The sequence below is a fragment of the Phacochoerus africanus genome, chromosome 12 (assembly GCF_016906955.1).
Source record: "Phacochoerus africanus isolate WHEZ1 chromosome 12, ROS_Pafr_v1, whole genome shotgun sequence".
Classification (NCBI taxonomy): domain Eukaryota; kingdom Metazoa; phylum Chordata; class Mammalia; order Artiodactyla; family Suidae; genus Phacochoerus; species Phacochoerus africanus.
Window position 1 is genome coordinate 63135537 of NC_062555.1, and position 24321 is coordinate 63159857.

The 24321-nt window shown below is 40.3% G+C and overlaps 1 protein-coding gene across 15 annotated transcripts in view; it reads left to right on the forward strand.

The window, feature by feature from the left end:
• Positions 1 to 24321, forward strand: part of CREM (cAMP responsive element modulator) — a 66255-nt gene that overhangs the window by 14873 nt on the left and 27061 nt on the right. For 7 of the 15 annotated variants that reach the window (XM_047754760.1, XM_047754773.1, XM_047754753.1 and 4 more), the window contains 4 exons: positions 2620 to 2743; positions 18492 to 18638; positions 21833 to 21930; positions 22075 to 22217. In XM_047754760.1, the coding sequence (XP_047610716.1) occupies positions 2620 to 2743; positions 18492 to 18638; positions 21833 to 21930; positions 22075 to 22217 (512 nt within the window). Of the gene's footprint in view, positions 1 to 2619; positions 2744 to 18329; positions 18352 to 18491; positions 18639 to 21832; positions 21931 to 22074; positions 22218 to 24321 lie in introns of those variants that run through there. The other 8 variants (XM_047754757.1, XM_047754763.1, XM_047754756.1 and 5 more) reach the window with 4 other exon arrangements.

Sequence of the window (24321 nt, forward strand, 5' to 3'; positions counted from 1 at the left end):
GAGAAAGTTTGGCAGCAAAGGAACACCCCCCCCCTTTTTTTGACTGCTCTACAGCATATGGAGTTCCCAGGCCAGGGATCAGATCTGAACTGCAACTGTAGCCCAAGCCACAGTTGTGGCAATGCTGAATCCCCAACCCGCTGTGCCAGCCTGGGGATTGAACCTGTGTCCCAGGGCTCCCAAGATGCTGCTGATCCCGTTGTGCCACAGTGGGAACTCCAAAAACCCTTTTAGTCCCAGATATTTCAAACTTGACTAAGTGTTCCCTCCCTTTCCCTCTTTCCCCAGATAATACCTTTCCTCATCCTGAACTAAATGTTCTTGGTATTCGCTTTGGCACCTGCTCACAAGCAAAAGTAGACGCCCCCAGAATTGGCAGTTTTTGCAGGGGGTTGACCTCTACTTACCTAGAATTTGGAGAGTCCATGCAGAGAAATAAGAAATAAGATAATTAGGGAATATTGAAGGAAAGACATTTTTCTGTTTTTTTGGCTGTTCCCGTGGCGTGTAAAAGTTCTGAGACAGGAATCAAACCCACGCCACAGCAGTGACAGCACTGGATCCTTAACCCACTGAGTCATGAGGGAACTCCGGAAAGAAATTTTTTTCTTAGTAGACTGTAGGTTTTTATAATTCCTTTAAATTGTCATGGTTAGTTATAATGTTAAAATGTATGATTAGTCAAAAGTAGTTCTTGGTGGAGATTAGCAGACAGCTTTGAGAATAGAAGATTTGGATTCAGGTAATCTTTTGAAATTCAAAATAAGGTAGTAAATAGATGAAGGATCTGTAGGATCTGGTTACTAATTAAATCTGGGGAAAAAATCTGGACATTTTAATTCAAACTTCTAAATTGCCTGCATACTTTTTGGATATATATTTAGACAACTAAGGTGAAAAAAAAGTTATATTATTGACAGTTGAAAAGATATGTAGGAGTTCCTGCTGTGGTGCAGTGGATCAGCAATGTGTCTGGAGTGTTGGGACACAGGTTCGATCCCCAGCCTGGCATAGTGGCTTAAGGATCTGGCATTGCCACAGTTGGGGCATAGGTCTCAACTGTGGCTCGGATCTGATCCCTAGCTTGAGAATTCCATATGCTGTTGGGTGGGCAAAAACGGAGGGGAAAAAAAGGATGTGCAGTAGAGAGTAGTTCCTACAAGTTTTTAAAATTTGATTGTGTGTGTTTATTTTGTTTGCATTTTGCATTTTTTAGTAGTAGGGTAAGATTTATTATAATATGGATTACCTTTTTTTTTTTCTTTTTATGGTCACACCTACAGTACCTGGAAGTTCTCGGGCTAGGGGTCGAAACGGAACCTCAGCTGCAGCCTCTGCCACAGCCATGGTAACACTGGATCCAGGCTGCACATGCGACCTATTGCAAGGCTTATGGCAACACCGGATTCTTTTTTTTTTTTTTTGTCTTTTGTCTTTTTGTTGTTGTTGTTGTTGTTGCTATTTCTTGGGCCACTCCCGCGGCATATGGAGGTTCCCAGGCTAGGGGTCGAATCGGAGCTGTAGCCACCGGCCTACACCAGAGCCACAGCAACGCGGGATCCGAGCCGCGTCTGCAACCTACACCACAGCTCATGGCAACGCCGGATTGTTAACCCACTGAGCAAGCGCAGGAACCGAACCCGCCACCTCATGGTTCCTAGTCGGATTCGTTAACCACTGCGCCACGACGGGAACTCAAATTCTTAACCCACTGAATGAGGCCAGGGATCGAACCCACATCCTAACAGAGACACCGTCGGGTTCTTGACCTGCTGAGACACATGGGAACTCCTACCTTCTATCTAGAGAGAATTCGTGTAGAAATCATTAACTTAAATTGAAATTATAGGCCAAAAAAATTATTTCGAAAGTTTTTCTTGGAAGAATTAGCTTCTCTTTTAAGTAATGGGATAGTGGGAGGACAAGTGGGGAACTCTGAGTGATTCAGTTTGAGAAACTTTTTTTGTTAAATCAGAAACTACTTAATGCTGAGCCAGACACATCCTTATAACACATTTAACTTAGACAATGTGGAAACTGTTTCATACTGTGTCGTATTATAAAGCTAGTTTATTAGGCCATGAGAGTCATGTGATGTTTAAAGTTCGTGTAAGATATAAAACCTCACTTTATAATAAACTAATTCCCATGGAGCATTTTGCAGTACTCCTTTGGTAGTGTTCATATCCAGCAAGCAGGGATGATGCCTTCAAGTTTGGAGAGTTAGAACTCTGCCTTTGAATCTATTTCTTGAAAAAACTGGATGATAGAAATGAATATCTGAAAGCCAAGTGAGGAGTTCCTGTCATGGCTCAGTGGTCAGCAAACCCAACTAGTATCCATGAGGATGCGGATTTGATCTCTGGCTTTGCTCAGTGGTTTAAGAATCCGGTGTTGCTACGAGCTGTGGTGTAGTTTGCAGACATGGCTTGGATCCCGTGTTGTTGTGGCTATGGCGTAGGCTGGCAGCTGTAGCTCCAATTCTGCTCCTAGCCTGAGAACCTCCATATGCTGCAGGTGAGGCCCTAAAAAGCCAAAAAAAAAAAAAAAAAAACCAAGTGTAAACAGAAATATTTCAGATAGGGCCTTAATACTTCTTCCTTTTTATTGTCTTTTCAGACAAATGACCATGGAAACAATTGACTCTCAGCAGGATGGAAGTATACCAGATTCTGTGGCAGAGAGCGAATCTGCTCATATGCAGATGCAGACTGGTCAAAATTCAGTCCCCACTTTAGCTCAGGTAAACTCACTATAGGCCACAGGCAGGCTCCACTGAAAGTTACCCCATATGGAAATGAGAATTATGTGCAGATTCTGTTTTCTTGCAGTTGATCTTAAGTTTACCCTGTTCCCTGGTTATCAGCCATTCTTACTGATTTGACTTTAAAGAGAAGATACGTGTTTGATATACTTTTGCATTGTAACAGACGCTACGTAAAGGAAAAACAACCCCCTCCCATGTATGTAATCCTCAAATTATTATTTTAGAAGGTTGGTATTTCCAAGCTGATGTAATTTTTTATTCTTAGCTGTAAATATGGCAGAAATCTTGCCAATTTGTGCAGTATGTATTTGGTTTAACCTTTACTTTCTTTTTAGGTAGGTCTTAAACTTTGAATTGATTTCGTTGGGAGGGCACCAATATGAGCTGGTGTTGTTTTTTAGCTCCTCCACTTTATTTCTGAGCTATTTCCAAAAATAGGTACTAACAACAAGCTCACTTATTTAGTTCATCAAATACTTACTGAGGCCCCCTGTATCTAGGCACTATTCTAGATGCACTATTCTAGAAATATTTCCTGGCGCTGTATGTCTCACAGTTTAGGGAGGTAGAGGTGTTTGAGTGTGACTTCTTGCTGTGTAAGAAGTGCTGCACGATGTTACGTTGAGATGACTGAGGCGTGCAGGGGGGGACAGCTAGTTGACCAGGAGTGCTTTGTAAAGGATTTTACTTTTGAGCTGGACTCAGAGGGTGAGTAGGAGGTCGCCGGGTGGGTAAGGAGTGGGGACCCTGTCCCAGGCCAGGGAAGGGTATGTAGAGGCACAAAGGCAGCATAGGGGGTCAGGACTAGAGATGTTGAGGCCAAGTGGAGCTGTGTGGCTGGGCTGGGAAGTTGAGCTGATCCGGGTAAGCAGAGGATGGTACACATTTGAGAGAGTGGACTCTCCTGTGTTCTAAATGTTCTTGAGACACTGTCCAGTGTCTTCTGTGTTTAGGACACCAGCGGCTCTTGGGGGTTCGGTTGGAAGTCAGCGGGCTAGTAGCGGGGAGTCCGGGTGGTGTGGTGGTATGGGATGCTAGCCGTAGAGAGACTTTACCAGTATCTCAAAGGGAGAATAGAAAGGACCGGATGGCTGCCTGGAAGGCCAGGGCGATGCCGAGTGCTTCCTGGGTTGTCTCTGGCCAGACTGGTTCCTAGGAGGCCTCTTCTTTGCCAAGACAGCTCGTGTACCCAGCCTGCATTTCTTTCCTCCCACAAGCTCCCAGCACCCACCTGCTCCCTGTGGGTTTTCTCCTCACGAGGGCTCAGTGGAGCTGCATCACCCTGACAACACCCTTCTTTGTTACTCTGGAAAAAAGGCATGCAGACCTTTGCTTTTTTTGTTGTTGTTGTCTTTTTGAGGGCCACACTCACAGCATATGGAGGTTCCCAGGCAAGGGGTCTAATCGGAGCTGTAGCTGCCGGCCTACGCCAGAGCCACAGCAATAGGGGATCTGAGCCTCGTCTGCGACCTACACCACAGCTCATGGCAATGCTGGATCCTTAACCCATTGAGCGAGGCCAGGGATCGAACCTGAAACCTCATGGTTACTAGTCGGGTTTGTTAACCACTGAGCCATGATGGGAACTCCATGCTATTTTTTTTTTAAGCAGCTTTTTTTCTTATTAAAAAAAATGCATGTTCATTGTAGAAAATGGACAAAATGTTATTTATTATAAAGAAGAAAATTAAAGCTACCTATAGTCTTAACATCTAGAAATTTAATTGTCAGCATTTTGGTATTTATCCTTTAGGCTTTTTGTTTGTGAAAACAGAATACAAATGCACATATATTATTTGGTGAATTTGAAGTCTTCTAGATTTTTTATAACTGTGATTCCTGGTCTGTAGTTCTGCCCTTTTGCTGAAATGGGAGTAGAAAGCAAATCTTCCTTCTGCCCCCACTTCTCTCTTTTTAGGGACTGGCTCACCCTCTCCACACAGCCTTTTTCTCCAGCCTTTTGGGCCCGCATAGTCCAGACAGTTTATCTTCATTGTCTAATGATGATAGTTTGCAATTCTAAGGACCTTCAGCTTGGGTAACACTCAGCTCTTTGAGCCTTGGTCAGTAGTTGCTAAAGAGAACAAGTAATATGAAGTGTGAGAAATAATCTTGCATTTATGAGGTTTTGGAATTAAATAGGAAACTAGCTAACAGAAGCCATGCTTTAGTAGCTTAGAGAATAAACAAGAGGGAGAGGAAGTAGAATTTTGAAATATAGATTCTTCAAGAAGTTTTTCTGTGAAATAATAGAGAAGTTGGGTCTGTGAGACAAAGGAGTGAAAACTGGTGCCTGGGAAAGTGGGAGTGTTAAGTAAAATAAAAGGAGATCGAGATTTGTGAGAAGCTTGAATCATAGATCAAGAAAATGGCTGTGGTTTACATTTATAATGTTTAGGGGTCCCTGGAGTTCCCATTGTGGCGCAGTGGTTAACGAATCTGACTAGGAACCATGAGGCTCTGGGTTCGATCCCTGGCCTTGTTCTGTGGGTTAAGAATCCGGCATTGCTGTGGCTGTGGCATAGGCTGGCAGCTGTAGCTCCAATTAGACCTCTAGCCTGGGAACCTCCATATGCCACGGGTGCAGCCCTAAAAAGCAAAATAAAATAAAATAAAATAAAAAATTTAAAATACATTTATAGTGTTTACTTCCTTAAAAATCTCAAATGTGTGAAATGTTGATAGTCATTAAATTTGGAGGGCAAGTTCATGGATTTGGTGTGTTATTCTCTTTTCTATGTATTTTAAATATTTGATCAAAAAATAAATTATGATTTTCATCTTTCCTATACTAGGAATGTTAAGAGATTAAGAAGAAATCTGTATGATGATACATTGATTCTTTTGGTTAACTAAGAGTTATCTTCTATGGATATGTGGATATAAATCCTCTGTGAATCATAACATGCAGAACTGGGACATAATTCTTCTTATATTTGTCTTCTTAGGGCCTTACCCGCGCCATGTGGGAGTTCCCAGGCTAGGGGTCTAATTTGATCTATAGCTGATGACCTGTGCCACAGCCATAGCCACGCCTGATCTCAGCAATCTATACCACAGCTCACAGCAACACTGGGTCCTTAACCCACTGGGTTAGGCCAGGGAGCGAACCTAGGTCCTCATGGATGCTGTCAGATTCATTTCTGCTGAGCCATGATGGGAAATCCTGGATACTTTTTATTTGATGTTCAAATCTTAGTTTTAATAGCAGGTAGTTTGTCATTAGTGGTAATGGAAAAATAACTGAGTATAAGTAATTAGGCTTTTTACTCTTTTCTCTGATTTTTTTCTGGTTAAAGAGTAGACATGGGGAGTTCCCGTTATGGCGCAGTGGAAATGAATCCCACGAGGAACCATGAGGTTGAGGGTTTGATCCCTGGCCTTGCTCAGTGGGTTAAGGATCTGTCATTGCTGTGAGCTGTGGTGTAGGTCGCAGACACGGCTCAGATCCCTTGTTGCTGTGGCTGTGGCATAGGCCAGCAACTGTAGCTCCAATTAGACCCTGAGCCTGGGAACCTCCATATGCTGCGAGTGCGGCCCTAAAAAGCAAAAAAAAAAAAAAAAAAAAAAAAAAAGAGTAGACTTGGGGGAGAGAATGCAAAGGAGGGGCTATTGTTTAGGCCTTTAGAGGGTATAGAGAAGAAAAGCTAATACGTAGTTGTTTTGTAAGCAGTGTTTAAAATGGTATGTTTATTTTTGTTTGGATATCTTTTAGAGATTTTAAAACATTGTAAGAATTCCTTTATGCCATTTTGGCTCGAAAATCCAAAATAAATTTTTTTTTTGTCTTTTTGTTGTTGTTGTTGCTATTTCTTGGGCCGCTCCCGTGGCATATGGAGGTTCCCAGGCTAGGGGTCTAGTCGGAGCTGTAGCCACCGGCCTACGCCAGAGCCACAGCAACGCGGGATCCGAGCCGCGTCTGCAACCTACACCACAGCGCACGGCAACGCCGGATCATTAACCCACTGAGCAAGGGCAGGGACCGAACCCTCAACCTCATGGTTCCTAGTCGGATTCGTTAACCACTGCGCCACGACGGGAACTCCCCAAAATAAAATTTATTATTAGATTTTCGATTCATGGTAAGACCAAGTTTCATTATAATTTTTTTTTTTTAGGAGCTAAGTTCTTAGACTTTTCTTTTTATAAACTCTGACCTTTTGGATTAGTCCAAAAAAAAAATAAAAACCCTGAAAAAATATAAGGATATAGTTTGCTCTGGTCATGTTTTGTCACTGATTCAGATTTTGACTTCTACTTCTATGCAAATCCTTGCTTCTTCTTTTGCCATCTCAATTTTGAGGAAGACTTTAAAAAATATTTTTATCTTCCCAAATCCAAGGATTAATACATGTAAATTAAGTTCTACATTCTTAACCAAGTTATTTAAATGAAATGTAACAATAATAAAAATAACAAAGGTGAGCATTTATTGAATGTTCAGTATGTGCCAAGCGCCTTCATGCTTTATACATATTGCTCAGTTTTCACAATTTTGTAGAAATGTAGTATTTTTACTCTTTCACAGTTGAGGAAAATAAGATACAGAGGCTGAATAACTTGTCCTAGGTCACAAAGCTGGTAAAAGGAAGAGCCTGGATCAGAACCCAGGCAGTCTGGCTTTAGCTTGTCTATGACTTATAATAACATAGGTGCTCAGTGTTGAACCGGGACATTTCAGAGGGCATTACCTGGAAAAATGCATAGTTAGCAAAGAGTAATCATAAATATATGCCGCATATAGTTAGTGTATGATAACACTGTATATATACACACAGTACTATTGTCTGCGTACCTATATACTCTATACTGTTACTTCATTATTTAGTGGTAGATGAGGTAGTTTCATGATTAGATCCCAACTCAGCTTTTGACCTTGGATATGTGAAAAGCATAGGGAATTTAAATTTTATCCATTTTGATGTGTTAGTAATTGGTCCACATAATCCCTGGCACCACGAACCAGTCTATGTATTGAGCAGTAATTCTGGGGCCAGGAGTACCAGAGCACCCAGAACTTTAGAATTATGTCTTATGAAGTGATGGGGAGATCACTCCTATTGCCTTTGGTAAAATCAATTTATTCAGTGTATCCCTGGCAAGAAGCCAGTTGGTTATCATATCCACCAAATGTGAGGCAGTAGTTACTGCTGTTTTTTGCATGTGGTAAAAAAATACAAAAAAATCTGCAGTATACAACAAGTTTTAAGTGTACAGTTGAGTTAAGTTAGGCATATTCACACTGATGTGAAGCAGATCTCTAGAACTTTTTCATCTATACCCATTAAATAGCAGCTCTCTTTTTACTCGTCCCCTCAGTTCCTGGTAACCACCATTCTACTTTCAGTTTCTGTGAATTTGACTACTTTTAGATACTTCATATAAGTGGAATCATCACTATTTGTCTTTTTGTGACTGGCTTATTTCACTTAGTAGAATGTCCCAAAGGTTCATCCGTATTGTATGAGAAGGAATTCCTTCCTCCTGTGTGTGTGTATACCACATTTTGCTTATTACTATTTTTAAGGTTGTTCTTGCTAAGTCAGTACTCGTTAGGACTTATACCAAGTGATTGGTAGAAGAAATAAGAGTAATGTAAACAAATTGCAGTTTCCTTCATAGGCATTCCTGTGAGTTTATTTTGGTCAGAACTAAATATTAATATGTAGTTTGAATAATAAGTGGTTTTAGGCATTCGTTCTGTGGCTTCTGGCTTTGGCATGTATGTACATTTCCTATTCTTTATTAGAAATTGTGAGAAGGAGGAGTTCCCTTCATGGCGCATCGGAAACAAATCTGACTAGGAGTCATGAGGTTGTGAGTTCAAAGTGGGTTAAGGATCTGGCGTTGATGTGAGCTGTGGTGTAGGTCGCACATGCAGCTGGGATCCTGCGTGGCTGTGGCTCTGACATAGGCCAGCAGCTATACCTCTGATTAGACCTCTAGCCTGAGAACAGCCATATGCCACAGGTTCAGCCCTAAAAAGCAAAAAATAAAAATAAAGAAGAAGGAAATTGAGAGAAGTAATTTTAATTCCCACTGCTTGCCCTTATAAGATATCTGCCGGGTAAATGCCATATTTGTCTTAGGATTTCACTACAGCTTACTTTACTATGTGCATTTATTCCTTTGAAATGCATTTGGCTAGTAAATTATGATCAGTTTTAGTTTCAGTCTTACTGAAACCAAAATATAAGATTGAGTTTATAAGTCTAGAGCTAGGTGTTCCCATTGTGGCTCATCAGGTTAAGGATCTGATTAGCATCCATAAAAATGTGGGTTCAATCCCTGTAGAGCTAAAAGAATTTTGACTTCTATAAAGATCATGCTCATATTCATAGTCCTTTTAAATATAAATAAAACGTATATTGGTTAGAATATAAAATGATGCTCCATGTACTGTAAATGGGAAATTCAAGTACTGTAAGGATGAGCCAGGGGAAAAAACTCCCTAGAACATCATTTTCAAAGCGTAAAGAACCCCTAATTTTAAACTGTTCTCACTGAACATCGAAGTGATCACCACTGCTTATTAGAAGTATTATCAAAATAAGCTATGTAATTCAGAATGATTTGATTCTGATATTTGCTTTACTTTGAAGAGAAATTTTTTTTGTCTTTTTTAGGGCCTCACCTGCGGCATATGGAAGTTTCCAGGCTAGAGGCTGAATTGGAACTGTAGCTGACAGCCTATGCCACAGCCACAGCAATGCCATATCCGAGCTGAATCTGCAACCTACATCTCAGCTCAAGGCAACGCTGGATCCTTAACCCACTGAGTGAGGTCAGGGATCAGACTCATGTTCTTATGGATACTGGTCAAGTTCGTTACCATTGAGCCATAATGGGAACTCCGTCAAGAGAATTTTTTAAAAGAGACGTAATATTCGGCTATTTATAATTACAATACCAAAAACAGACATCCACTTCTCACTTTTAAAATTCAGATTATAGATTTCAGATAGTACTTATTTATGCCCTACACACAGAAAGGATTTGAGGACCCCATTGTAGTTCTTTTAAGAATTTTAACATAATAGATATCAAAATATCAGTCTTACGTAGCTAACGCTATCATTTTTTTTATATTTAACTCCATTGATTTTTGCAATTTGTTAGCCACACTGTTTAAAAAAAAAATTCAATAGGAAAGTAAAACACTAAAGACACTAAAATGATACCAATTCTACATTTTTCATTGTTTTTTTTTCTTCATTTAGCACAATTAAATACAAGTTTTTAAAAATGAACTATTGGAGTTCCCATTGTGGTGCAGTGGAAGTGAATCCAACTAGGAACCATGAAGTCGTGGGTTCCATCCCTGGCCTCACTCAGTGGGTTAAGGATCTGGCATTGTCGTGAGCTGTGGTGTAGGTCGCAGAGGCGGCTCGAATCTGGCATGGCTGTGGCATAGGCTGGCAGCTGTAGCTCCAATTCAACCCCTAGCCTGAGAACCTCCATATGCTGAGGGTGTGGCCCTAAAAGGCAAAAAAAAAAAAAAAAACTATTTTGCATCTTTATTAAAGTGTTCACGTTGATAATATTTTCTGTTTTCAGCCTTAAAATATTTGAAATATTCCTTAAACACTTTTTTCCTCATAGAAGAAACAGACTCTTGAGAATCCTGTCTTGATACACAGAAATCAAGATAGTTTTCCAACTTCTCCCATGGAGTGTTAGTGGGTTTCCATTGTAGTCCTTAGAATTAAGATAGGTAATATATAGATCTGACTTCTCAGGCAGCAGCAGGGTTGATAGTGACATCTGCTATACTGTGAATGCACATTTTTTCATCCTTTATTAACTGTCTTAAATGCAGGCTCAGGAGCTCTGTGACATTTGAAGCTGCACTATGACATCATAAGCCCCATCATAAGGGAACCTAGCTACGGACTGGAGCTAGTCCACGAGGTGCTAATCAAGTGCTGTGTTACAACATTGTGAGGTTTTCCCAGTTATAAGTGTCCTTATTACGAGTTTTTAAATTGCAAAGCCAAGTAAGGCTGTCGATTGCATCATCTTAATTTATTTCTTCAGATTAACTACTGTCTGTAGTGGGGTTTTCAGTGGATGTGGTGGCATCAGCATAGTCTATGTTTCAGGCATCCTGTAGAAGAGGATTATTCTTCAGAGGATCTGGAAAAAAAGGTAAACTATGTCTACTCTGAGTTCACTTTTCTGACTTGAAGAGCCTCATAAAAAGAGGTATAAAAATGATGAAGTATCGGAGTTTCTGTTGTGGCGCGGTGGTTAACGAATCTGACTAGGAACCGTGAGGTTGCAGGTTCGATCCCTGGCCTTGCTCAGTGGGTTAGGGACCCGGCGTTGCTGTGGCTGTGGTGTAGGCTGGTGGCTATAGCTCCGATTCGACCCCTAGCCTAGGAACCTCCAAATGCCGTGGGAGTGGCCCTAGAAAAGGCAAAAAGACCAAAAAAAAAAAAAGGATGAAATATGAAGTACATCCATTTTTTATGTTTGTTTTTTGAGCAGTTGCCTGCTCGATTGTTGGAATGTGATGCATATAGATTTTCCCATGGCTTTCTCTCCCTCTCGGCTTTTTGTGCAGAAGTTCCCTCCTGAGAAGCTTTCCATAGTAGGTACACCTTAAGTAGCTTCCTTCCGCCCTCCCCTCGGCTCATTAGTTACCCTGCTTTATTTTTCTTCCAAGAATTTAGCACCACTTCGAATTATCTTTTTGTCTCTTCATCTGTTTTCTGTCTCCTTCTGTTCTAGGAGAGCAGACTTTTCCTGTTCACTGCTCTGTTCTTGCTGTCTAGACTGTTCCACACGGGAGGCTTCCAATAAATGTTTGTTGTGTGAATAGAAGAATGCATTAACTCATAAGTACAACTTGTTTCTGTGAAATTTACTTAACTGAAAAGCCTTGTACTGATTGTTCGATGTTTATAAAAACAATCTCTGTTTCAAGTGAGCTAAAGTTTGTATCTCTAGCAGTACTGTCCTTTAGGAGAGACTTAATTCCCTTCTCTTTCCAGAGCTTCTTTAGGATTCTATTTGCACGTTGTGAATAAAGTAAATATACTACCTTTATAGGCTGCTCTTTGTCACTATATCTCACATCATCCTGTCTGAGCTCTAACCCAAGCATCAGTCCCATAATTCTTGTCGGCTAAATATTTCCACCTGGTTGCCTCTTGTTGCTTTCACCCTAGCCTGCCTAAAACTGAATCTGCCACCCTAACACAAAAACAAAAAGGTGCTTCTTTATTTACCCATTTTTGGCTTTGGGGCCACCATGCATGAATCACTGCCTGAGTTCCTTCTGGGGCATCTGTGCGCCATATCCCCATATCCTACTTCAAGGGCGCCTTCTAGTTGCTTGTGGCTCATGTGATCCGTAGAATAACAATAATGCTAAGATGTGAAAGGTAGGGAGCCATGTGAATTTTTTTTTTCTATGAATAATGATGAAGTTTATCCTGTTAACTCTACCAGTAGTTAATAAGCTTAATGCTAGTTACTTATCAATTTTGGCAAAACGTGAGAATACCTGACAGGTTCTCTAGATTTAATTCAGAGTGTTGTTGATTTTTAAAGATACGTTTGAATTGTAACTCCAGGGTATGACTCTTGTGCTGCTTCTCAGCCTCTGTTTCAACAGTTTAACTAAAGAGTTGTCTCATGGAGTTCCCATCGTGCAGCCCTAAAAATCAAAAACAAAACAAAAAAACAAAGAGTTGTCTCATGAGCTTTTGCACTGCCTAGAGTTGGACATAAGAGTTTTCGATATAGTTAAAGATTCATATAAATCACCTCCACTATTCTAGGAATATAGTTTTGTATTAGTGGGTTCAGCTCCCTTTCTTTTTCTTCCTTTCTTTTTTTTTTTTTTTTTGCTTTTTAGGGCTAAACCCACCGCACATGGAAGTTCCCAGGCTAAGGGTCGAATTAGAGCTATAGCCGCTGGCCTACACAGCAGCCCTAGCAACGCCACATCTGAGCCATGTCTGCGACCTACACCACAGCTCACAGCAACACTGGATTCTTAATCCATGGAGCAAGGCCAGGGATTGAACCTGGATCCCCATGGATTCTAGCCAGATTCATTTCTGCTGTACCAGAAGGGAACTCCCTACAGCAGGTTTTCTTAATGCCAAGCCATTCTTAGAGTATTGTTTAATAATTTAAAATCCTGAAAATTATATGTGGAAGATAATTAAAGCAACTTAAAGCATGATTTATACTTATCAAAACTCCATGAATCTTTCTTGAGTTGTTCTTCAAAAGATCTGAGTTCTGTGAAACTGGGTCATTTCCCCATAGAAAGTGAATGTTGCGTCATCTACAGTCTCAAGCCACAGGTCCAGTCTGTAGGAATACCTGTAGTCCTCTTGGGTGTAATTGACGTTCTGTTCTGCTCAGTCTCTGACATATGAGTGCCCTGTCGGGTTGCTGTCTCTGGTGGTTTTGGCTGTGCTGCAGTGGAAGAGCTGACATCGCAGCCTGCACAGCACTCTGCTTTTTGAGCTGTGAGCATGGCCTAGGGGCTGCGTGAAGATGAGCAGCAGTTTTCAAAGTGTGGTAGGTGGACCCCTGGGGGAGATGCCAACGACCTGGTATTTTGCAAATGACCTCCATGTCACATTACACAATCATGCCTGGAGGTTTGGGATGACAAAACTATTTCCACAATAATGCTAAGATTTCTTTTCTTTTTTTTTTTTGTATTGGCATTTGCCCTGATGGTGCAAATGCAATAGTGGGGTAAAAAGGTTGGCGCCTTAGCATAATCAAGGCAGTGTCACCAAACTGTTAGTTGTCATTATATTGTTCACTGCACTCACTTGCAGTTAAAAAAAATGCCAGTTTCCTTTACGAATATCCCCAATGAAGCAGTAAACATTACCAATTGTATTAAATCTCGACCCTCTGAGTACATATTGTTTTAATATTCTGTACTGTGAATTTGGGGTATTCGCTGAGAGGATTTCTGCTGCCTTCTGAAGACCAGTGGTGTTCTTGAGAAGAAACACTTGAGTTATTGTCTGAGTGGCAAGATGGACTAGCTGAGTATCTGCTCCCCCGCCCCAGGCCAGGACAGCATTTTTCTCAAAACAATGGCAAATAGCCAGACTATGACTGCTTAAACTTGGGTATTTGAAAAACATTTTCTCAAAAGCAAATGAAGTAAGCTTGTCACATCAAGGACAACAATTTAATAGTGTTTATTGCCAGTGATAAAATTCAAGCTTTGCTTTTAAGCAGAGGTTTTGAATTTTGGAAAACCTGCATTTGTCATTTTGAGCTTGATAGCTTCCCCAGTATTAATAGTTTTCTAATGAAATTGAAGTTGGTTTTAATGAATGTGATTTTCTGATAGCGTATCATGAAATGTGTCAGCATTTGGAAGATCTTAACTCAGTGAACCAGTCTTTTCCAAATAACTACCACGTAATGTTACAAAATCATGCCTGGCTGAAGAGACATCCAAAATATAAGAAAGATCATTAGTTCATTTGTGCCATATATTAGATTCCACATATAAGCGATACCATATGGTATTTGTCTTTCTCTTCCTGACTTACTTCACTTAGTATGGGAATTCTGGTTCCTTCCATGTTGCTGCAAATGGCATTCTTTTGCCCTTTTCGTGGCTGAGTAGTATTCCATTGTATATATGTACCACATCTCCTTAATCCATTCAATTGTCAATGGATACTAGGTTCCCAGGCTAGGTGTCTAATTGGAGCTATAGCTGCCAGCCTACACCACAGCCACAGCAATGTTGGATCCAAGCCATGTCTGCAATGCAGATCCTTAACCTACTGAGCGAGGTCAGGGATCAAACCCACATACTCATGGATATTAGTCAGATTCATTACCACTGAGCCACAATGGGAACTCCTGCATGTATCTTTTTAAATGAAAGTTTTGTCCAGATATATGCCCAGGAGTGAGATTGCTGGATCATATGGTAGTTCTATATTTAGTTTTTTGAGGCACCTGCATACTGTTTTCTATAGTGGTTGTACCGTTTGACATTCCCACCAATGCGAATGAGGGTTCCCTTTTCTCCACACACTCTGCAGCGTTTGTTATTTGTAGGCTTATTAATGATAGCCATTCTGACCAGTGTGAGGTGGAACCTCATTGTAGTTTTGATTGTCATTTCTCTAATAATTAATGATGTTGAGCATTTTTTTCATGTGCCTGTTGGCCATCTGTATGTCTTCTTTGGAGAGATGTCTATTTGGGTCTTCTGTCCATTTTTCAATTGGATTGTTGGGTTTTTAAGTTGTTTGCATATTTTGGAGATTAGGCCCTTATCGGTTGCATAGTTTAAGAAACAGACTCATGGACATGGAAAACAGACTTATGGTTGCCGGGGGGAGGGGGATGGAGTGAGATGGACTGGGACTTTGGCATTAGTAGATGCAAGCTATTGCATTTGGAGTAGGCAGTGAGGTTCTGCTGTATAGCACAGGGAACTATATTCAATCGCTTATGATAGAACATGATGAAAGATAAGATGAAAAAAAGAATGGTGTGTATGTATATATATATATGTATAACTTGGTTGCTTTGCTATGTGACAGAAATTAACAGAATATGGTAAATAACTATAATTTTAAAAATTAAAAAAAAAGATCCTTGAATTTTAACATGAACTGCTAAGTTTTCAGATTCCATAGGGCAACTAACCTTTAAGGAAATAATCACTTGCTGAGTTTCGGTGTAGTATCAAAGAAGGTTATCTACATTTTTCTGAAAAAACTATTGACATACTCCTCCTTGGAGTTCCCTCGTGGCTCAGCAGGTTAAGGATCCAGCATTGTCACTGCTGGACACCAGTTGGCTCTGATGACAGCTGTGGGAAGAGAGTTTCATCTGTCTTTTTTTTTTTTTTTTTTGTCCTTTTGCCTTTTCTAGGGCTGCTTCCCATGGCATATGGAGGTTCCCAGGCTAGGGGTCTAATAGGTATAGGCCACCAGCCTACACCACAGCCACAGCAACGCAGGATCCAAGCCGCGTCTGCAACCTACACCACAGCTTACAGCAATGCCAGATCCTTAATCCACTGAGCGAGGCCAGGGATCAAACCCACAACCGCATGGTTCCTAGTTGGATTCATTAACCACTGCGCCACGACGGGAACTCCCAAGAGAGTTTGATCTCTGACCTGGGATCTTTCACATGCTGCAGGCACGGCCAAAAAAAAAGAAAAAAGAAAAGAAAGAAATACTCCTCCTTTTTCAATCATGTGTAAGGCATATTTTCTTCACGTACTAACGAAAATAACATATTTTTACAGATTCAGTGCACGAATAGGTATGAAAATCCAGCTGTTTTCAGTTAAACCAGACATTAAAAAATTTGTAAAAACGTAAAACATTGACAATCTTGTCACTAATTATTTTGTTTTGGAAAATAATTAGTCTTCATAAAATGTTATTAATGTTAGTATGAAATGGAATTATTGTTATTTTTATTTTTTTATTTTTTTTGTCTTTTTGCCATTTCTTGGGCCGCTCCCATGGCATATGGAGGTTCCCAGGCTAGGGGTCTAATCAGAGCTGTAGCTGCCAGCCTACACCACAGCCATAGCAACGCAGGATCCAGGCCACATCTGCAACCTACACCACAGCTCATGGCAACGCCGGATCGTTAACCCACTGAGCAAGGGCAGGGATCAAACCCGCAACCTCATGGTTCCTAGTCGGATTCGTTAACCAGTGAGCCACGACGGGAACTCCTATTGTTATTTTTAAATAAGTTACTAAGTATTTTAAAAATTTCTCTGTTTTAATTTCTCAGTTTTAGTTTCTGGTAAATCTCAGTACAGGTCACCAGCGGTATGCTGAGCTGGCTTGTGAGAGCCAGTTGTGCATGTCTTTTTCCAGCTTTATTGTCAGTGTCACCTGTTGGTAGCTTGAAATCTGCCTTGGAAGGAATATTTCAAAAATCCACAAAGTTACAGATAGTGTTCTCCCTTCCCAAGAGCAGGTTGTTTGTTTACAGCATCCTACGGGATATATAAATCGCAAAAACAGGAGTTATTTGAGGTCATCAATAATTTTTAAGAGTATAAAGGTGTCCTGAGACTAAGAAGTTTGAGAATTAGTCATTTGGCAAAAGAATACCTTTTGGCAACTGGTTCACAAAGAGGTAGATGCCTTTTTATAATTCATGGAGGGAACGTTTGTAGCTTTAAATCCAGTGGTTTTTGAACTTCCGGTTGTTAAATCTGCTGGCTTCATTATAGGATGACCTTTTTCTTTCCATTAAAATCTGAAGTAGGCAGTAATACTACAGGGGCAGATGGACTGAATTTGCCACTTGGGCTACATACATGTTGGGTGTCTCTGCCCCAGTTTCTCACTTTTGTGTCCGGATGTTGTAATCCAGGCTATTGCAAGGCCCAGCTCAGGCACTGCTTCTGCACAACGCCTCCGCCTATTGTTCAGGCCCGTACTGATCTTTCTGTTCTGTACTCCTGTGGTTTTCATGACCTGGACAATGGAGCAATTAGTTTTGTACTGTTAGTGTGCTATTGTTCCTTAAGTGTTGATTTTAGCAATTTTGCTTTTTCCACCCTAGTGCACTGAGTTCAGTGCTCTCCTCATAGGTTCTCTTTCATGGATAAAAGATTTTTTACTTTTAGGTTGCTAAACAAGTTTGCCTTCCAAGAGAATGATGTAAATAAATATAATTATTAAATATAATTATTATAAACCCAGTTTTTAATGATTTTTAAAAGTATTAATGTAAGAAAGAAGAAACAATACAAACAAAAAAAGTATTAATGTAAGTAGATTAGAAACTGTTGCTTTCCTAAAAGTGTGTTCCTACAGAGGCTTTCTTCAAAGTTAGTTTTAGATTCTGTGGTCCACCACCTCTCTTGATAGAAACTAGTAGCTCCTTTCATGGCCAGAGTCTTTGGCTGTTTTGAGTCAGTCATAATGAATAGCGAAACTTAGTAAAATGAGGCAGTTTCTAAGATTACACTCGCTTTTAGGAATGAGTTGTTTACTAATTAGAAACTTGGCAGGTTTTGAGTCCAAAGAAGTGAGGGTTTTTTGTGGGTAGGGATCTTTGTTGAAAGCACCCAAGGTAGCTGGGAAATGGCTGTGCTTTCCTCTCTGTGCTATTGATGGTTCTGGCCCCTCCAATGTTGGAGCTGGGGTGGGGGGCAGTGTGCAAGGGCCCTACCAGCTCCAAGGCACAGGCTTTCTCTGGTTGGGAGATGCTAGGGGTGTTTCTTTGGCTTTTTTTGTGGCTATTGGGACATAAAAGTAACTGCAGTTTTCATCAGTATAGAGACAAGGCATTAGCTTGTGTCTGAAGTAATACCGTATCGTATATCAGAAGTCTCATTTATTAAAAAATAATTGACCATATTTAAGTTCAGTCTCCCATTTTTCTGAGGAAATTAGAGAGGGTGGTTTATACTCTGGCCTAAACCACCAGTGAGATCTTAGTGAGGTAGTTTAACTGCTTTAGAACTTTGCGATTAGAACATTCTTAGCCACCGAAGCATGGGAACCGAAAGTCAGGAGCATGGGTTCTTTAATATCTATCACATCAGAGAATGACTGTTCCAGGACAGTGACCATCTCCTAATGGTAAGTACCCTGGCTTGCTTGTCATTTCTTAGAAGCAGGAAAAATAGGCCAGTCATAATGGTGAATGGTATTTCTTTAAGAAAAATGAAAAGAACAAAAACAAGGTTCAGCTTTAATTCTAGTGATGGTCATTTTTGCAGGTTTCTGTAGCTGGATCAGGCACCGGAAGAGGCTCCCCAGCTGTAACTCTAGTGCAGTTACCTTCAGGCCAAACTGTCCATGTCCAGGGAGTAATTCCGACACCACAGCCATCGATTATTCAGTCACCACAAATACAAACTGTTCAGGTTAGCCCCCTTTCCTGGGTGATTTGTCTTTGACTTTCTTGAGCTTTTTTTCTTTTCTTTTTTTTTCCTCTTACTAATTCACTTATCCTCATTTTCTTCATGTAGCTTTGATGCTCAAACTTGTTATTAAACATTTGGAGGAATTTCCTTTTTGTGTGTGAAGTGCATTTGTGTCCTGTTAGGTAACAGATTTGACTCAAGTTGCAGTTTTGTTATCAGCTCTTAATTTGCAGGTTGAGTCATTCTCTTTTAAGTTGTTGCTCTCTGCTTAACACAGATTTATTTAGCAAAGCTCTCCAAAGATGCTTAAAAGTATTCTGAGGAATCTTTGGAGACGTCTGATAAACATGGTAATGTAAAGATTGCAGTGCTGATGCTGTTTTCGTGAGGACTCCCATTAGTGGTGGACATTTAGGTTTGAGGTTAATTCAATATGCGTAACACGATATTATTGTTACCTTGATGTTGTATTTATACATCAGATTAAACCTTGTTTTTTTTTTTTTTTTTTAGACGTGGTCAATGTTGTGGTTGTGATCCAGAGATGTTTTTTGTTATTTTTTTGTCATCAAAGTTGGTCATAAATTCTTAACATTTTTCAAAGCTAAAACATTTTTTTGCATTAACAGATGTGAATTATTAAGTATATAATTTTTTAAAGCATACTTTTCTCTTTTATTGAATTTGTTTCTGTTTCTTTTTAAGGTCATTTTGTTATTACCCTTCAAATGTTGAAATTATTTGAACCTAATGATGACAAAAAGATCTCCGAGGAAAACTTAGTTGTTTATACTTAATCTTAACTAGTCTTGTCTTTTTCCTGCATACTTGAATCCAGTTTGTTGCAGAATAAGGATGAGAGTTGCAATGTGATACCTATGGTAATAAATCCACATGTATTAAAAGCTTGCTTATCTTTGAGGCATAAGTCTCTCTCGGGGTATTGTTCAGAAGCATAAGAGTGATTCTCAGTTTTGTCTTTTAAAAAAATTTTTCCTGTGATGACCTTTAATTCCAGGAGTTTCTGACTCTCTCTGAGCTAATTATAAAACAAGAAGGTCTTTCCACACTCCTTTTTGTGTTACGGCTTTTTTTGGGGTCTCCGCAGGTATTTCTGCTTAGTTTTAACCTGGCTGCTACTGGGAAAAAAAATACTGTCTTATATTCAGTAGGCACTTTTGGATTTTATTAATTGGATGATTTAATTACCTTTGTAGGGATAGGTGCCTCTGGATCTTGTCTTAGAATTGTACCTTTTGAATGATGAATTTCAGCTTTCACTTTCTCAGATAATAATGTACCTCACATAAGGAGGTTGTTAGGATTCTAGGAGAGATGTGTGAAAGCCCAGTGTAGAGTGATAAATATTTGGTGATGGTATATGGTTGTCTGATTGCAATGACATTTTCTCCAGTAAGTTCTGTTACTGGGTGAGTGTGCTTTATGTGTGGAGTGTCCATGACCAGTGATGCATGGTCGTATGTGTAAGTAAACATTTATGCACATCTGTGTGCCTTGGGAAGTATACATTCCTGCTTGCACTGTTGGCATTTTAATAAGCTGTTTTGATTGTGCCCAAATCACATCCTGTGTAATTGTAATACTAAGTAAAGTGAGATTTGTAAACTCAGAACTGTCCTAGGCTCTGGATGATAAATGATTGAATATATTGAGAGCAGTCATGTTGTAGAGATTCATTATTTTAGTTTTATGGCTTTTTTGGTGTGGGGGGGCTCTTTTTGTCTTTTTTTTTTTTTTTTTTTTAGGGTTGCTTTTGCAGCATATGGAGGTTCCCAGGCTAGGGGTCCAATCAGAACTACAGCTGCCGGCTTACACCACAGCCACAGAAATGTGGGATCTGAGCCACATCTTCAACCTACACCACAGCTCACAGCAACACCGGATCCCTAACCCACTGAGCGGGGCCAAGGATCAAACCCATAACCTCATGGTTACTAATCGGGTTCGCTAACCACTGAGCCATGATGGGAACTCCACGACTTTCTTTAATATTCTGTTATTATGCTATTACATGCTTGAGAAAATGAGATCATATTTAAAACTCTGATCTTTCTTTTAAAGAAAAATGTTTTATTTTTGTCTTTTTAGGGCCGTACCCAGGGCATATGGAGGTTCCCAGGCTGGGTGTCCAATAGGAGCCATAGCTGCCAGCCTGCCCCACAGCCACAGCCAGGTCCAATTCAAGAAGCATCTTTGACCTACACCACAGCTCATGGCAACACCGGATCCTTAACCCGCTGAAAGAGACCAGGGTTTGATTGAACCTGCAACCTCATGGTTCCTAGTCGGATTCATTTCCGCTGCACCACAACGGGTGCTCCTAAAGAGAAATTTCTTATTTTGACTTTCAAGATCTGTCTTCAAGCCCCAACCTACTTCATGCGATATAAATCCTAACTTTAACCAGTCTTGTTACAGGTTTACCTGCTTAAATATACTTTCTTCTTTGGATCTATCTAATGTCTAATTGAAAGGCCCAGCTCAGGAATTCCTATTGTGGCCCAGCAGTTAACAAACCCGACTAGCATCCATGAGGAAGAGGGTCTGATCCCTGGCCTCGCTCAGTGGGTTAAGGATCTGGCTTTGCTGTGAGCTCTGGTGAAGGTTGCAGATACGGCTCGGATCCTCTGTTGCAGCTTGGATCCTACGTTTCTGTGGCTCCAGCGTAGGCTGACCACTATAGCTCCGATTGGACTCCTAGCCTGGGAACCTCCGTGTGCCATGGGTGTGGCCCTAAAAAGACAAAAAAGACCAAAAAAAAAAAAAAATGAAGACCCAGTTCAAATTACCTGAGTGATTATGAAACTAAGACACTATTTCTGCCTCTGTCACTCACTGGCTTCACCCTGCTTTATTTGTGAGAGGTTTCTAGGGTTGGGATCTTAGGTCTTGTGTCTTACACTTAGTGCTTTCCTGAAGCCTTGCCTGACAGTCATTTGCATTTCTGTAGCATTCGTTATCTTTGCCATCCTTTGCACCCAGGTTGGTTGTGCAGCCTAGTGTCGGCACACTTCCTTTCCTAAGCCAGATTGTGGGCGCCCTGGGTGCAGTTCAGTGTGTTGTGTCCCCAGAGCCCGGCTTAGTGCTGCTCACAAAGGCACTTAAACACTGTGTTGTGAATGAAGACGATATCATAGATTTTATGATGCAATTCAGGAACTCTTGTGTTATAGGTAGCAACAATTGCAGAGACAGATGAGTCTGCAGAATCAGAAGGTGTAATTGACTCTCATAAACGTAGAGAAATCCTTTCACGAAGACCTTCTTATAGGTAAGTTAAGTTTCCTACTAGAATGATACTTTTTCCAAAGAGGGAGAATAATTATCCATCAAATGGATTCTCCCATTTTTAGCGTTTCTGTTTTAAATCTCATTCACGTATCTTCATTATTCCTTTTGTTAAATTATATTTTAGAAAAATACTGAATGAACTTTCCTCTGATGTGCCTGGTGTTCCCAAGATTGAAGAAGAAAAATCAGAGGAAGAAGGAACGCCACCTAATATCGCTGCCATGGCAGTGCCGACTAGCATATATCAGACTAGCACGGGGCAATACAGTATGTATGCTGCAACTCCCTATGATGTAGTGCTAGCTTTAAGTCTCTCTGGTCTCCTTGAAGCCACTTGGGTTTTGGCACTAAACAGTCCCATCTTAAAATGCATCACAATACCTAAACTGTGTAAAAGAGTAAGAGATTTGTACTGACATTTGTCATATACTTTTGAAAAGTAAAAAAAAAAAAAAATTACTGAATATAGAAGCAAACTTTGTGGTAAGGATAAAGGGAGGGTTTTTCCTCTTTATATGTTTATATTCATATCTAGTAAAAGTTTAAAACTTAACTGTTTTTGTCTTTATGATGCATGTGAACATAATAAGATATAAATGTCTGTATTTCGTTCTTGTTGGCTTTTGTTACCAACAGTTACATTTTATACTTACTAATTTAAAAGAGCTGCATATGTTTTCTAATCTCTGTTTTAAATGTAATTCTGTTTTCACTACTCTCTACTGTGTTAATTTGTGCTATAGCTTTTTCTAGAAGGGAATGGAAAATGATTTATTTTTTTTTTAAACTGAACAATTGGACAGATCATTTCTTTGAAGTTTTAAGCACCAAAAGCTGTAAATAAACAGATACATTCACATTTAGTCTTGTGCATTTTAATGGGCTGTTAAGTTTGTGCTTTTTGCTCCAGTTAAAGCACTAGTCTTTTCCTACATCAAGAATGTTGATACTTAAAAATACTTTAGTAAAAAATGAGAGCTAGGAGGAAAAGTGGGGAGGAAAAGAGAGAAAAAGGACAGTAAAAAAGTTTTTTTAGAAAGCTGGTTAGGTCGAGGAATATGTGTGATGTTAATGTGTTGATCCAGGTACAGTTTTAAGATTGTAGATGTATTTTCTATTTTCCTTTTATAAAGTAGCAATACCTACAGAAAGTCTCAAGTCTTAACTTACGACCTGGCTGTTAAAGCAAACTATAATCTGTGGGAAAACCTTATCTAGTCATTAGTTCTTTGAGTTTTCCTTTTGGTGATGGTAGATTTGCAGAGTTAAACAAATTCCACTTTGGCGATTCTGGTTCTTTGGGTAGCTTCTACTCTGATACCTGGCAGAACTGGGGTGTAATGTGTACACACCCTCTGTGGGATGGTGTTTGGATATATCCAAAGTCAACGGTGGAAAACTCTTCATGGTCTGTAAGAGTTAGGCCTTGAGGTTTTCACTTTCATTCCCCTTTTGTTGCTTCTCTGATTTCTGTGTCTTTTTTGTCTGGCCCACTGGGGATACATGGGAGGAGTTTTAGAACTGCTGTGCCACGTGCCTCAGCAGTGCAGTCCCCACCCTCAGTCCCAAGAGCAGCTGGGCAGAGCTTGGAGCTGCTAGAGCCTCTTGGCTGGTCATCTCTGGCTTTGAGCAGTGGGCTGTACACATACTATCATTTTCTGTTTTGTATCACAACAGGGAAAAAGTTGGAAATTATTGCTGAGATAATACTAAGACATCTTAAAGTTTGAAGGGTGATCTAAGATACCGTCATCTTAAACAGTTCTCTGGCATATCCTGATGCTGCCTAGGAATTATTCTCTTTCTAAGTGATATGGACGGGGATGCTGTGGGTAAATTTGCCTAGATTATTAGCTGGGAATTTGAAGTCGTGAGAACGTGTTGGGCTGAGGATATGTTGAAGCTGGAGATGATGTGGGGAAGGCAGCGCCTGGTCCTGCTGTTTGTTACCTGAACCAGAGTGAGATAGTTCCATGTCTCAGGTTTTAATCTTTGAAGTGGGAATGATGCTAAATTGCCAAACTCCAGAGTTAATGTGAGGACAAAAGGAGATAATGGATTTTAACTGTGGGGGAAAAGAGACATGCTACTTTGTGTGTGTGTGTGTGTGTGTGGTCTTTTTAGGGCCGCAGGCATGGCATATGGAGGTTCCCAGGCTAGGGGTCGAATTGGAGCTGTAGCCACTGGCCTGTGCCACAGCCACAGCAACATGGGATGCAGGCCAGGTCTGCGACTTACACCAACGGCAACGCTAGATCCCCAACCCACTGAGCAAGGCCAGGGATGGAATCTGTGTCTTCATGGATACTGGTCAGATTTGTTTCTGCTGAGCCACAACGGGAACTCCTGTTTTTAGATTATTTATTTTTAA